The 16,428-nt window shown below is 40.9% G+C and overlaps 1 protein-coding gene across 4 annotated transcripts in view; it reads left to right on the plus strand.

Annotated features, from left to right (window-relative positions):
- The first annotated feature begins 1,763 nt into the window (after window positions 1-1,763).
- The window catches only part of LOC123995163 (centrosomal protein of 170 kDa protein B-like), a 28,867-nt gene continuing 14,202 nt past the window's right edge, over window positions 1,764-16,428 (plus strand). For all 4 annotated transcript variants that reach the window (XM_046298567.1, XM_046298568.1, XM_046298569.1 and 1 more), the window contains exons 1-6: window positions 1,764-2,042; window positions 4,087-4,224; window positions 13,852-13,941; window positions 14,925-15,003; window positions 15,146-15,204; window positions 15,352-15,463. In XM_046298567.1, coding sequence (XP_046154523.1) covers window positions 4,120-4,224; window positions 13,852-13,941; window positions 14,925-15,003; window positions 15,146-15,204; window positions 15,352-15,463 — 445 coding nt within the window. In that variant the 5' untranslated portion in view covers window positions 1,764-2,042; window positions 4,087-4,119. The remainder of the gene's footprint in view (window positions 2,043-4,086; window positions 4,225-13,851; window positions 13,942-14,924; window positions 15,004-15,145; window positions 15,205-15,351; window positions 15,464-16,428) is intronic.

A 16,428-nucleotide genomic window follows, 5' to 3' on the forward strand; every position in this document is an offset into this window, starting at 1 on the left:
TTAATGCGTGCAGCAGCATCAAAACAACATTAATGCGTGCAGCAGCATTAAAACAACATTAATGCGTGCAGCAGCATTAAAACAACATTAATGTGTGCAGCATTAAAACAACATTAATGCATGCAGCATTAAAACAATGCTTGCAGCATTAAAACAACATTAATGCGTGCAGCATTAAAACAACATTAATGTGTGCAGCATTAAAACAAAATTGCAGCAGCATCAAAACAACATTAATGCGTGCATCAGCATCAAAACAACATTAATGCGTGCATCAGCATCAAAACAACATGAATGCGTGCATCAGCATCAAAACAACATGAATGCGTGCATCAGCATCAAAACAACATGAATGCGTGCATCAGCATCAAAACAACATGAATGCGTGCATCAGCATCAAAACAACATGAATGCGTGCATCAGCATTAAAACAACATTAATGCGTGCATCAGCATCAAAACAACATTAATGCGTGCATCAGCATCAAAACAACATGAATGTGTGCAGCATTAAAACAACATGAATGTGTGCAGCATCAAAACAACATGAATGTGTGCAGCATTAAAACAAAATTGCAGCAGCATCAAAACAACATTAATGCGTGCATCAGCATCAAAACAACATTAATGTGTGCAGCATTAAAACAACAATGCTTGCAGCATTAAAACAACATGAATGTGTGCAGCATTAAAACAACATTAATGCGTGCAGCTGCTTCAAAACAACATTAATGCATGCAGCATTAAAACAACAATGCTTGCAGCATTAAAATAACATTAATGCGTGCAGCATTAAAACAACATTGCAGCAGCATCAAAACAACATTAATGCGTGCAGCAGCATCAAAACAACATTAATGCGTGCAGCATTAAAACAACAATGCTTCCAGCATTAAAACAACATGAATGCGTGCAGCATTAAAACAACAATGCTTCCAGCATTAAAACAACATTAATGCGTGCATCAGCATCAAAACAACATTAATGCGTGCATCAGCATCAAAACAACATGAATGTGTGCAGCATTAAAACAACATGAATGTGTGCAGCATCAAAACAACATGAATGTGTGCAGCATTAAAACAAAATTGCAGCAGCATCAAAACAACATTAATGCGTGCAGCAGCATCAAAACAACATTAATGCGTGCAGCATCAAGACAACATAAATGCGCGCAGCATCAAAATAACACGCATTAATGTTGTTTTGATGTTGGTAGTTCTTACGGATTTTTGCGCTAGAGGTTACAGCGGAAAAATAACTCTGAACAGTTTCTAAAGTTGTGATTTGTTTTCAGCAACCACATCGAATGAATAGCCGACTGTTGGCTACTACATAAATACGGGCGCGTGGATTTACAGGCCACCCAAAAGGGCGTGGTAAAGACATGTAGCCTAGCCGAACCTGACAGTTTGGATGGGATGAGAAAGCATACCCTTTTGGCCTACGTGCAGTCAATATCCGTAATAATAACACGTGCAACATTTGAAATCATGTCAGCATCTCCAAATTTGCTGTTAGTCTACACTACAATATTAATGTATTATAAAGGAAACAAAAGACTTGACGACATCACAGAAAGTGACCAATGTCCCTCACTTGAATAATAACATTTTCAAAAACATATTTTCTATATGCAATGCTATTTTCACAGGAATCCTCAACATCGTTTGATAATATTTATTTGACATAGACATAGCTAAATTCCTGTATTTGGCCTTCATTACAGCAGGTGCACCACCCGATAAAGCAGCGTTTGATATTCGCCTCTGGTGGTGTTGCGTCAACAACCTGCCGAGAGCTTGGAGGCGGCGCTGGTCCACGGTCGGCGACTCACCGTCACAGACAGAAATGCCATAACAGCAGCATCAATATCCCCACCCGAAGTTCGCATGTTATTCACCTGGACCCGCGTTACGACAATGATTTCAAGCCACATTTGACCACAAACTGTCAAGGGATTGCGCCAAGGCTGTTGCTGTCTAGTTGGTGGTGACATCGTTTGTTGCTTTCTGGTGTGGAGCAGCATCTGGAATATTGTAGGTAGGTCGCATGACTGGGCAAGGATTTCTGTAGTAGAGAATTACGTTGGTTTATGATGCCAGTAGCCAAGGCCTATCTTTGATGTGGTCGGCGCGGATATACTTGGGGTTAAAAGGAGAAAGATCTAGCTCGTCCGTGCTTCCATGAATGGGCCAGCAGCCTGCTACAGACTAGTATTGGCGTTTAACACGCATTTTTTATGTTACATTGTATCCAAGCATTCTTTCCATGGCATTTCCGACAGTGGCACCCTCTGCTTATATTATGCTATAGCGCCCTATATAGGATGTGTAAATAGCAATACTGTGTATCGTAGTAGCCTATGTGAAATAGCAATAGGGCTAGGCATATAAACCAGACATAGCATCATCATTATCATCCAGTCGTCTCGGTTTCTCCCTGATCCCTGATGCATTCGGGACCACAGCTGCGCTATCTGATTTCTCAAATGAAATGCTTTGGATTGAATTTTCACTGTCCTTCGTATTGGATAAACGGGTCGCCTCAAGAACACATGTAGGTTGAGCTTGAATGTAACCGGGACGGTGATTCAATTAGCCTGTATGTTTCAAGTAGGGCCTACAGACGAACGTGTTGAATCACGTGCACCCTATAGCCTGCTGACACTGGCGTGTAATGGAATGTGAAAATTGATGGGAATCGTATTCTCAGTGTGAATAATGAATCAAATGTGTATGAAATATGAAATATAATATTATTTGCTTACAAATATGTTTTATTGTTTCCATATGAGTTAGGCCTAACATGTGCTAGTCAATAGGATAAAGCTTATAACATACTAATAATAGCTTACTTATCACCATATAGGCCTACATTGTTATTTTGTATATATACAGTATATATGGTTTTGGGTGTCTTTTAGGGCCTATAGTATCTTTGTCTTGGTGTCAGAGCAACACCATATATGTCCATTAATGGACATCCTGTAGGCTCTCATTAAGTTTACAAGGCATCTGATGCTGTTTGCTGCTATCAAATACCCATTTATTCCTCAGTGAAATGGCTGTGCGGTATTGCGATCTCCTCCTAGCAGTATTAACACCCCTGATCTAACACACCTGATTCAGCTAATCAAGGTCCTGATGAGCAGCTGATGAGTGAAATCAGGTGTGTTAGAACAGGGCTGGAACAAAAGCCTGAACACCCAGTAGCTCTCCAGGAGAGGACTGGCCATCCCTGGTCAAGGGTGTGGTTTGAGTGTTTTTGATACAACATGTAGCATCTTGGCCCCTCTCAGTTTCACCTCCCTTGGCACCAGTACCAAAGCGCCCTGTGTCATATCAGATCTGACTTCTACCCAGGGGGCTGTGGGCTTACGTTCACCACAGCCCTAGCCACAGTACCGTTTTCTGTTGGTGACATTGAACCAATACAAAGGGCACACAGACAGTAGTTACTGATCATGCTCACCGAATTATTACTTATGGTGTCATTTAAAAATAGGCTCACAGTCATGTTTCCACCCAAGCATGTCTGCCATTGATTTTTCGATGATACCAATACCACCACCCTTTCTCATGTCATTTCCTGTGAATCAGCATCCTGCATAGCATTTTGGGAATGTTTCATTAGCCAGTGAAGTCAAATAACAGGTCAATCAATTGATGTCCTGCTCCCTCATATATATACATATCTAGCTAGGCCTACAGTGAGCTGATGGATGTACAATGTATATTGACAGAAAAAGCTTTGAAATCAGCTATTTATTGTTTGTTGGTTGTGGATGAGTGGATGAAGTGCTCTGAACTGTATTTGAACTTTATTTGCTGATGTAGCGGTATCTACAAGGCTTGGCAGTGTGCAGCACTGTGTGTGTTACCACCAAAACAATGGAACAATAAATGTAAACAATCAATATGTTCCACAAAATGTCTATGTAATGGAGAGATCTGTCCAATGTATCCCTTTTATGATGGAAAAAAGGTTTAGCATATTTTAAGGGACAATTGGTCTGTGGACCGATGGTTATGGCCATCGTTGTGTCCTACTCTGACTTACTTTATTTGTCCCCTGTGTGTCCCAGGATGCAAAGGGGTTTCCTAGGGGGCCTGTAAAGATGAGCGTGACATCATGGTTCCTGGTCAGCAGCTCTGGCACCCGCCACCGCCTCCCACGGGAGATGATCTTTGTGGGCCGGGAGGACTGTGAATTCATGCTGCAGGTAGGCGACGTGACCCTGCCCTCAACCGAAGACCTTCTTAAAGGCTTGATGTTTATGTTACTCTAATCAAATGTATAATTTTATCCTTAGGCACAGATAACTAGAGACAACATTGTCTGCTGCTATTGTATTCTCTGTGGTCCTCTTCTTCATGAGGAAGAGGAGAGCTCTGTGTGTAAAACATGGTGACTACTAAGATCATTCAGAGATGATGTCTGTGGCTGAAGTAAAGCAGGGCAGTAGATAAGGCTTCTGGTAGTTGTGCCCTTTGAACAGTGAGTAGTCCACCCAGTCAGACAACCCTCTTCAGCCCTCCTTAGCCACTGTCTCTTTCCTCTGTGTAGCATGAAAGACAACAAATTACTCAAAAGTCAGAAGATGTCTCTAGCTATCCTCCCTCAGAATGCATGCTCAGTTATTATCCCATCATGTCAAAGTTTGCTGTCTGGAGGAAAAACAATCTTTGACCTGTGTTTGTGTTTGTACAGTGCAGTAGCATAGACCAGTGTTTCTCGATCCCATTTAATTTTCAAGCCCATGTTTTATCATAATTATTAATCAAAAGATCTGTCTGCAGTTTTTTGTGGAGGGGGCACTGACTGGACCAGGCAAAGAGTATCCCCCCTATTCTCCCGAGTAAGGCAGGATGCTAGATACTCTAGTACGTGCAGTGTTGTCAGTGGAGGAGAAGAGAGAGTGTAGAGTGACACACAGCATTTGATTTACATTTTAGCTGCCTGTCATGGGCAGGAGTCACAGGAGGTATTATTGTACATGAATTATATCAAGCTATGTAGTCTATTCATTCCTTCTTGATAAATAAATAAAACAAAAACGTTTGTTTGCTAGATACTAGCCATCTAGCCATTTTATGAAGATGGCTTTAGCGAACAAGCTAAATAGGTTCCCAATCTCCCAACCTCATAATTAGCTACCAAGCCATTTCAGGCTATCAATCAATTTAGAGTAGTTTGTCTAACTATCTGGCAAGGTTGCTAGACTATAGAAAAGGAAGTAATTACTAAATGTACTAAATAAGACTCACATTCCTTTCAATCTTTGAACCTGATTTTAGCAGAGAAGCATATTTAGTTTCTTTAAATGAACAACCACCAGTCAGGTGGATACAGATAGCTCAAGGGGTATGCTTAGATATGCAGAAAAATACTTGATTTAAATGTAATCAGGTACCTTATGATAATATCATTATATTTGTGTATTAATTATGATGCTATGATATGTGTCTGTATTGATGATGCACTGTGTTGTAATTTGGATGTAATATCCTACTAATGTTAGTGTAGAATATTGAGATGTGTGATTTACAAAAGTCAGAATGACACCCTCATTAAAATGAAATGTAAACAGTCAATTGGGTATGCTTAGTGAACCTAGGCAGAAAAATAGTTATATATATATATTTTTTTTTTTTACATAGAATTCGGCATAATGATTATCTCACTAGATTGCAGCATAAAGTTGTTTAAAGTTCTTGAAAAATTCTCCAAATTCACCCACTCCCCTCACATCATCACATGCAGTGCCTTCAGGATTCATATCGCATGATTTATTCAACATGTTGTTGTGTTATAGCCTGAATTAAAAATGGATTACATTTATTTTGATATCACCCATCTACTCACAATACTCCATAATGACAAAGTGAAAACATGTCTTTAGACCTTTTAGCAAATATATTGAAAATGAAATACAGAAATATGTCATTTACATATGTACAGTAGAAGTCTGAAGTTTACATACACCTTAGCCAATTATATTTAAATTCAGTTTTTCAAAATTCCTGACATATAATCCCAGTAAAAATTCCCTGTTTTAGGTGAGTTAGGATCACCACTTTATTTTAAGAATGTTAAATATCAGAATAATAGTAGAGAGAATTATTTATTTCAGCATTTAATTCTTTCATCACATTCCTAGTGGGTAAAAAGTTTACATAAACTCAATTAGTATTTGGTAGCATTGCCTTTAAATTGTTTAACTTGGGTCAAACATTTCGGGTAGCCTTCCACAAGCTTCCCACAATAAGTTTGGTGAATTTTGTCCCATTCCTCCTGACAGAGCTGGTGTAACTGAGTCAAGTTTGTAGGCCTCCTTGCTCGCACACGCTTTTTCAGTTCTGCCCACAAATGTTCTATGGGATTGAGGTCAGGGCTTTGTAATGGTCACTCCAATACCTTGACTTTGTTGTCCTTAAACCATTTTGCCACAACTTTGTAAGTATACTTGGGGTCATTGTCCATTTGGAAGACCCATTTGCGAGCAAGCTTCCTGACTGATGTCTTGAGATGTTGCTTCAATATATCAACATCATTTTCCTACCTCATGATGCCATCTATTTTGTGAAGTGCACCAGTCCCTCCTGCAGCAAAGCACCCCCACAACATGATGCTGCCACCCCCGTGCTTCAGGGTTGGGATGGTGTTCTTCAGCTTGCAAGCATCCCCCTTTTTCCTCCAAACATAACGATGGTCATTATAGCCAAACAGTTATATTTTTGTTTCATCAGACTAGAGGACATTTCTCCAAAAAGTATGATCTTTGTCCCCATGTGCAGTTGCAAACCGTAGTCTGGCTTTTTTATGGCGGTTTTGGAGCAGTGGCTTCTTCCTTGCTGAGCAGCCTTTCAGGTTATGTCGATATAGGACTCGTTTTACTGTGGATATAGATACTTTTGTAACAGTTTCCTCCAGCATCTTCACAAGGTCCTTTGCTGTTGTTCTGAGATTGATTTGCACATTTCGCACCCAAGTACGTTCACCCAGAACGCGTCTCCTTCCTGAGTGGTATGACAGCTGCCTGGTCCCATGGTGTATATACTTGAGTACTAATATTTGTAAAGATGAATGTGGTTCCTTCAGGCGTTTGGAAATTGCTCCCAAGGATGGACCAGACTGTGGAGGTGTGGATGTCTACAATTCTTTTCTGAGGTCTTGGCTGATTTCTTTTGATTTTCCCATGATGTCAAGTAAAGAGGCACTGGGTTTGAAGGTAGGCCATGAAATACATCCACAGGTACACCTCCAATTGACTCAAATGATGTCAATTAGCCTATCAGAAGCTTCTAAAGCCATGACATAATTTTCTGGAATTTTCCAAGCTGGTTAAGGGCACTGTCAACTTAGTGTATGTAAACTTCTGACCCACTGGAATTGTGATACAGTGAATTATAAGTGAAATGATCTGTCTGTAAACAATTGTTGGAAAAATTACTTGTGTCGTGGACAAAGTAGATGTCCTAACCGACTTGCCGAAACTATAGTTTGTTAACAAGAAATTTGTGGAATGGTTGAAAAACGAGTTTTAATGACTACAACCTAAGTGTTTGTAAACTTCCAACTTCAACTGTATTTACATCCCTGAGTCAATACTTTGTAGAAACAACTTTGGCAGCGATTACAGCTCTGAGACTTTCTTGGAAAGTTTCTATGAGCTTTCCACACCTGGATTATGCAACATTTGCCCATCATTCTTTTCAAAATTCTTCAAGCTCTGTCAAATTGTTTGTTGATCATCGCTAGACAACCATTTGTAGGCCTTGCCATAGTTTTCAAGTAGATTTAAGTCAAAACTGTAACTTGGCCACTCAGGAATATTCAGTGTCTTCTTGGTAAGCATTTCCAGTGTAGATTTGGCCTTGTGTTTCAGGTTATTGTCCTGCTGAAAGGTGCATTAATCTCCCAGTGATGATTCCTCTAGGATTTTTTTCTTGTGCTTAGCTCCATTCCATTTATTTTTTATCCTGAAACTCTCCAGTCCTTAACAATTACAAGCATTACCATAACATGATGCAGCCACCGCTATGCTTGAAAATATGAAGTGGTACTCAGTAATGTGTTGTATTGGATTTGCCCCAAACATATCACTTTTTATTCAAGACAAAAAGCTAATTTCTTAGCCACATGTTTTTCAGTATTCATTTAGATGCATGTTTTGGAATATTTTTTATTCTGTACAGTATTGTGGAGTAACTACAATGATAGGAGAACTATCAGAGCCATTAATCTCTGTAACTATTTTAAAGTCACCATTGGCCTCATGGTGAAATCCCTGAACGGTTGGTTCTCTTCCTCCTCAGCGACTGTGTTAGGATGGGCGCCTGTATCTTTGTTGTGACTGGGTTTATTGATACAGCATCCAAAGTCTAATTAGTAACTTCACCATGCTCAAAGAAATATTCCATGTCTGCTTTAAAAATAATGTATCTACCAATAGGTGCCATTCTTGCGAGGCATTGGAAAACCTGCCTTTGTGGTTGAATCTGTTTTTTGAAATTCACTGCTCGACGAAGGGACCTTACCGTTAATTGTATGTGTGGGTCTATGCAACTTATGTGACTTGTTAAAGCTACAATATGCAGAACAACCTCTGCCATTTCCTGATTGGTAAAATTTGAATAGTTCGCCTAATTTCAGTTTATGGGAGTAAACAAACAATAGAGAATACAGTGTAGAGAATCATTGTACCATCTAAACCGCTGTAAAAAAAAAAAATCCTTTCAGTAACCTAAAATATTGTATTTTCAGCTGTTTTAAGCTGGTGTACAAAACCAAAAGTATAAGATGCAAAAACAAAACTTAAGAATAGGAAGCATAGAAATAGCAAATAGAACTCATCCAGAACGCCGCAGCCCGTCTGGTGTTCAACCTTCCCAAGTTCTCTCAGACTGGCTTCCAGTTGAAGCTCGCATCCGCTACAAGACCATGGTGCTTGCCTTGTGAGGGGAACGGCACCTCAGTACCTCCAGGCTCTGATCAGGCCCTACACCCAAATAAGGGCACTGATCCACCTCTGGCCTGCTCGCTCCCTACCACTGAGGAAGTTTCCCGCTCAGCCCAGTCAAAACTGTTCGCTGCTCTGGCTCCCCAATGGTGGAACAAACTCCCTCACGACGCCAGGACAGCGGAGTCAATCACCACCTTCCGGAGACACCTGAAACCCCACCTCTTTAAGGAATACCTAGGATAGGATAAAGTAATCCTTCTCACCCCCCTTAAAATATGTAGATGCACTATTGTAAAGTGGCTGTTCCACTGGATGTCATAAGGTGAATGCACCAATTTGTAAGTCGCTCTGGATAAGAGCGTCTGCTAAATGACTTAAATGTAAATGTAAATGTAGAACAGATCTACATCTTCCTAGACTTGCTTTCAATGAGACTGACAGATCTATAACTCACTTGTCTATGTGAATTTGGTATTGTCGCCCAAAAAGTTACATATTGCAGCTTTAAGCCTAATTTACCTCCTGAACATATTTCAAATTTGCCATAACAAAGGGGTTGAATACTTATTGACTCAAGACATTTCAGCTTTTCATTTTGAATAAATGTTAATACATTTCAAAAACCATAATTCCACTTTGACATTATGGGGTATTGTGTGTAGGCCAGTGATTTAAATTAACTTTTATTTATTATTATTTATTTTTTTTAATTCAGGCTGTAACCAAACACAATTTTGAAAAAGATGAGGGGTGTGAATACTTTCTTAAGGCACTCTGAAATAATGGGCGCATGGGCTGTGTTATGGTAAAACCTTTTTTAGAACAATCTGATTGACTACCATACTGTAGGAAGGGGCAGGAAGAAGGGGAAATGGACATCAAGCATGACAGAAATCAGGAAGCATACGCCTCTCAACAAAGGACTCTTATGTTGGGATGTTTAATGAGATGGTGTACTGTATGTCGAAATTGGTTGTCGTCCGGTTAGGGCTAGTGCTCTGTCTGTCGGCTGGAGATCACTACCTTATTGATATGTGGGTGGAACAGCAACAGTTTTATTTACATACTGCTATTTATAGCCAGATTGATGTCCCATTTCACTCCATAGCTCAGACAACTGTACTGTGAAAGACACGACTGGATTTTGAAATAGACGCTTTTTTTTATTGGCTTTTCTATTATATGTGTCAGGCTTTTGTCAGTCAAAGCCTCAGCCCTGGATATTCCAAAAATCAACCCCTGGATTTCAATACAAAAGATACACTCTGGTTAATCTTTCTAAAGACACCTTTAGAATGATTAGCCAGTCATCCATTTGTCTTGAACCAGAACTGCAGTGAAAAAGAGGCCATTAGAGCACAGTGTATATATATATACAGTGGGGAGAACAAGTATTTGATACACTGCCTATTTTTCAGGTTTTCCTACTTACAAAGCATGTAGAGGTCTGTCATTTTTATCATAGGCACACTTCAACTGTGAGAGACGGAATCTAAAACAAAAGTCCAGAAAATCACATTGTGTGATTTTTGAAAGTAATTAATTTGCATTTAGACGCCGTGGAGAACGTTCTGCTGCCTGCAACATCCTCCAGCATGACCGGTTTGGCAGTGGGTCAGTCATGGTGTGGGATGACATTTCTTTGCGGGGCAGCACAGCCCTCCATGTGCTCGCCAGAGGTAGCCAGAGGTAGCCTGATTGCCATTAGGTACCGATTTAAGTTCCTCAGACCCCTTGTGAGACCATATGCTGGTGTGGTTGGTCCTGGGTTCCTCCTACTGCAAGACAATGCTAGACCTCATGTGGCTGGAGTGTGTCAGCAGTTCCTGCAAGAGGAAGGCATTGATGCTATGGACTGGCCCGCCCGTTCCCCAGACCTGAATCCAATTGAGCACATCTGGGACATCATGTCTCGCTCCATCCAACAACAATGATGTTTCACCACAGACTGTCCAGGAGTTGGCGAATGCTTTAGTCCAGATCTGGGAGGAGATCCCTCAGGAGACCATCCGCCACCTCATCAGAAGCATGCCCAGGCGTTGTAGGGAGGTCATACAGGCACGTGGAGGCCACACACACTACTGAACCTCATTTTGACTTGTTTTAAGGACATTTTCCACTTTAATTTTGAGTGTGACTCCAAATCCAGACCTCCATGGGTTGATAAATTTGATTTCCATTGATAATTTTTGTGTGATTTTGTTGTCAGCTCATTCAACTATGTAAAGAAAAAAGTATTTCATAAGAATATTTCATTCATTCAGATCTAGGATGTGTTATTTTAGTGTTCCCTTTCTTTTTTTTGAGCAGTGTATATAAAGATATGGATGGCAACAATTTTTCACAATACAAGCTGGGTTTAGATACAAAGTATATATATATATATATATATATATATATATATATATATATATATATAGTCCCTGGCAGTTGCCGTGGCACCAGTTTGTAGATCCCGACGATGCAGAGCTGTCAGCCCTGCAGCTTCCTCTGATCTGGCCAGCCGTTGCCTATAGCAACAGCTGAGGTGGACTTTTTCCTCACACAGCGAATGGTGGGCCTGTTGCTATCCCAGTATAATATTGTGTTATTGGACTAATGCTTCCTCACCTGCTCTTTGTATCTAAACCCAGCTTGTATTGTGAAACATTGTTACCATCCATATCTGTCTCCATACCTGCACTTAAAGTCTTCTCATCCTCCTGGACCCCTCTGTAGCAGAGAAAGGCCTTCTCTTCCCCATGTTGTGTGTAATTTACACCCCCTCCATATTGTTGGCCACAGATAATAGGCCTTTGTCCTACCTACCGAGGCACAGCAGTGTCTGTGACTGAGGCCAGCACTATTCATCACCCCCCTTTTTGTTTAGAGGTGAAAGCTACCTCATACATCTGGCAACAATGATGTTATTGTGTAGCTCAAAACACTGTTTTGAATATATGACACACTGGTGCAGCTACACCATTTTATTTCACTGGATTATTTGTCATGATTTTATCGTTCATTAAAATCAGATACAATGTGTGTTCAAAAAGGTACTGTTTTGTTTCATTTTTATTTTATTTAACTAGGCAAGTCAGTTAAGAACAAATTCTTATTTACAATGACGGCCTACACCGGCCAAACCCAGACGACTCTGGGCCAATTCTGCGCCACCCTATGGGACTCCCAATCATGGGCGGTTGTGATACAGTTTTAAGAGACTGCTATTGTGGACCCTTAGCCATTTTAGTGCCATGACTGCCATAGAGTATTTAGTTCAGTCTTAAGGGGCCCACATCTGAGGTGGATCATGACTACCATCCTTTGTCTATTGTATCAGGCTTCAGAGTCACTAAGTCTTTCATCACTATATGTTTAACAGTGATTTCTGCAACTAACCCAGCAACTTGGCTTGGCAGAATGCTTCAGGTGACTGTCCGAAGCTCTCTGGATACTTGTCTGGAGAATGACTCCTGTCATGTGGTGGTTGAGTTTGTCTCTGACCCATTTCACTTCCTGGAAGAGACCCTATTGTAGCATTTCCCTTTTCCTTCCACTGTCTAGGCTTATCACGCATCATAGTAGGGATATCTTTATCAACTGACTTGGCCCACTGTTTAGTACTGTACTCATGAACTTGGTTTGTTGGTGGGAAATGTATTGAGAAACACTGCTCTTTATGAGTGACCATCAAGACAAAGCTTGCCATTGCATTAGTGCACGCTGCACAGCCAGGCACCTCCTAGGGTCTGACCTTTGTTGTTCACATTCAAGTTGGCATGTGAGTCCGTATAATGGAGGGATGGAGTGAGGGATGAATAAAGACATGAATTTCAACAGAAAGTCCTGTGATGAGAGATCGCTGTATGGCTGGCCCTGTTTGAAGTGTCATGCTGGAGTAGGTAAATAGGAGCGAGAGAGCTCAGTCGCTGGTAATCACCGGTTTTCATTATGAGGACGTTCTGTTCAAGCACAATTGTTAGTAGGAGGATGTGAATGTAGAGTATATTTTGCTCACCATTCATGCAATTCACCAAATACCACGAGATACCATTCATTATCTACATGTAAATCAAATCAGCGTTAATTTGTCGCGTCCACAGATTAGCTGATGTTAAAGCGGGTGCAGCGAAATGCTAATGTGTCTAACGGTGCAATACTATTACAAAAATACAAATACAAAAAAAAGAAATGAAGAAATAAGCCAGCCATGTCTAGTGAGTCATACTCCAGTTCACTTACCTCTGTAGAGGCCTGTTGGGCATGCATCTCTCACATTCCTGAGACAAAGACACAGAATGCGACAAGGCTTTTAGATAGTACGGTATAATTGAATTATTTGTCCTTAAATGGGTCTATGGTTGCGAGAGTACTCTAACTCTGCATAGTCAAGTCTCACAAACAAAATAAAACATGTGTGGTGAAATGGATGCCACGTGGCTTTGTTTGATGAGGCGTGTTAATGGTGAACTGTATTGAATGTAGCTCGTATTGAATTAAGTCTTTCCCTCACATGTAGTTGAGCTACATAGCTTCTTGGCCCAAGTTTGCACTTGGTTCAGTTCCATTGGTTCCAATAGGGACTGAATCAAGTGCAGAATAACTATTGTACATATGTACCTGTACCCATAAACTTCCAAGCATGAGAGTATTGAGTATCATACACAGTATTGACATGTTGCTTACTTCATACGAGTAATGGAGATATTGCTGAGTATTAAAAATAGTCTTGCAAATTGTATCAGTAATTGTGAGGAATTCCAGTCACTGTCCTATATATGTAATAATGGTACTTATTCATGTAGTATTGCATTATTTGAAAACATATTATAATTGTAGGGCACAGGTGAAGTAAACCTACTCTTTAAGTAACCATCCATGGTTCTCTCTTATCTCTTTCAGTCTCGAAGTGTGGACAAGCAGCACGCCGTCATCAACTATAACCCTGCTACAAATGAGCACCTGGTCAAGGACCTGGGCAGCCTCAATGGAGTGAGTATCCACGGGAGGGAGGGGCGGGGAAAAGTTGAAATGGTTTTCCTTTCTGTCTTTGGTACAAGGACTCCCCTCTCTTACTATACACAAAGACAATTATATCAAAAAGGCCCTATATGTTTCAGTATTCTATTAAGTAGTTCTAAGCCTGGCATCGTAGATAACCAGCTTAAGCAAGCACTCAATGGCACTTATCTCTTTTACATATGTAAGTTACTGCTAGCTAAAAGAAGCAGGTTTAATCTCTGTCCTATGAAGATAGTTTCTGCTTTTCTGTCCGCTGAAACGTAGGCTACTGTGCAGTAATAATGTAAATGCTGTGTCTTTGCTTGTTATGATTACATACATGCAACATGACAAATGCGGTCCAAAAGTGTTGCTTCCGTAGTAGGTGGAAACATTCCAAGTAGCTTTCACTGGACTGGATCGATCATGTCCAACTAGCACTGCGCTACAGTTAGGCTAAGGGCCTGTATCTAATTGTCTGTAACTACCTGGGGCGGCAGGCTGCCTAGTGGTTAGAGCGTTGGGCCCGTAACCGAAAGGTTGCTGGTTTGAATACCCGAGCCAACAAGGTGAAAAATGTGTTGATGTGACCTTGAGCAAGGCACTTCCCCCCCGAATTTGCTCCAGGGGTGCTGTACCACTATGACTGACCCTGTAAAACAACCTCTTTCACTGCACCCATCTGGTGTATGTGACAATAACAAATATCTATCATGCATCATGTGCATCATTACATCTCCAGTTGTTTTCTCTTTCTATGTGGTACAGTGGGCTTTGCCACTATGTTTCCCTGGCCTTAACCATACAGTTACTCATCTGTACTGGACTGAAATACCACTGACACTCTTGCTCTTGTGTTGATTGTTGAAGGTGCACAGTGTCTATCCCAGTACCTCATGGAGACTGTTGTCTTCATTCTTCATCCAGTATCTCCAATTTACAGTAACAACCAACTATGTTGTGTTCCCCTCTAGACCTTTGTGAATGACCTGAGGATCCCAGACCAAACCTACATCACCCTCAAACTGTCTGATGTCATTCGCTTCGGATATGATATCCTTTTTCCTCACGCATGTCATAAATGCATCATTCTTGTGCCATTTATGCATAATAACCTATATAAACATCAGCATTGGAATTTCATTGAAATGTTTGTCTGTGATGTGATTGGCTATTGCCTTAACCTAGTATTTACATTCCCATGTGTACATCCTAGAAAGGAGCCAACACAAAGTCCCAGAGGAGGCACTCAAGGTCAGCTTTCTATGCTAATGCTAACATCAACTATAATAAAACACTAAACCCTAACCTGGACTAGCTTTTTAGACAGTTCTAGTCTACCATCAATTCACTTTACTCTCTTTGGCAACTTGAGTTGTGTTGTGCCTCCTACTGTTTCAGCATGAGAAATACACCAGCCAGCTGCAGATGGGTCTGAAGGCCTCAGAGGGGAAGATGGCTGAGCACCTGGAGTCCAAGCTAGAGAAGACAGAAAGGAAATCTCTGTCTCAAGGTAAGTGTTAGTGAAGGCTTCAAACCTGTTTAAATGCTATTCCACCATATATTCCCTCTGTATATTTTTCTCTCTCAACAAAGCTCATCGCCTACTGGGGGGGGGGTCTAGGAACATGTAGTGCTCATATTGATGTAGTGCTCATATTGATATACCTGTTTGGATAGCTACATGCTTTGATATTATCTTTGAGCTCATGACAACTCTTGGAATTGGGTCACCATGCGACGTTAAACATGACCTTGGTTGCTTTCGCTTCATCATGCCACTGCTTAATGACACAGCTGTTTAACTTGGCAGAATATCCTAGATTGAATAGGTTTGATCATTCTGCTTATCAATTGTGACTCACTAATACCTGGAATGGTATGGTGTGTGAGGATCATGAGTATTTTAGCCTTGCTTTGCTCCTCTAAAGAAAATGAAAACGTCCCTGTCCTTTGACTATGATGTCAGCGTCAGCTCAACCTCTTTCAGTCAGAACATGTTCCCCTCCCCCTCTTTGTCACCCCCTCCCTCCCTCGCCCTCCATCCCTCTCTCTGCCACCCTCTCCCCCTCTGGCGGCTGCATTTGGTCACATAACGTCTCCATGGTGACAGCTTTAGCACCCATAGTCACAATTCAGCACTTACGGCCTGCTTGATATTTGCTCTATGTTACTCTATGTTATTCACACTGGCATACCCCCGTCAAGCTCTCTGCCAGAGGGGTCATTTCATCCAAGAAGCCATAAACATTACCTATTGACTAGTGGACGCTGATTCAACAGCTTTATCAGGATAGGCTGCGTTGTGCCCTCTCCTGCTGATGTGTTGTCCCTGAAAAACATTTTGCTTGCCCTGCGATGCTGTAATGACATACATATAAATGACTGGAATACTGCTGAATCCACACTCAAATCAACGCAGAGTTAATCTCCTTGTTTACGGCAGCCTCTGTGCTCAGATAAAACCCTGAATAAACA

This window comes from Oncorhynchus gorbuscha, linkage group LG14 (assembly GCF_021184085.1).
Source record: "Oncorhynchus gorbuscha isolate QuinsamMale2020 ecotype Even-year linkage group LG14, OgorEven_v1.0, whole genome shotgun sequence".
Classification (NCBI taxonomy): Eukaryota; Metazoa; Chordata; class Actinopteri; order Salmoniformes; family Salmonidae; genus Oncorhynchus; species Oncorhynchus gorbuscha.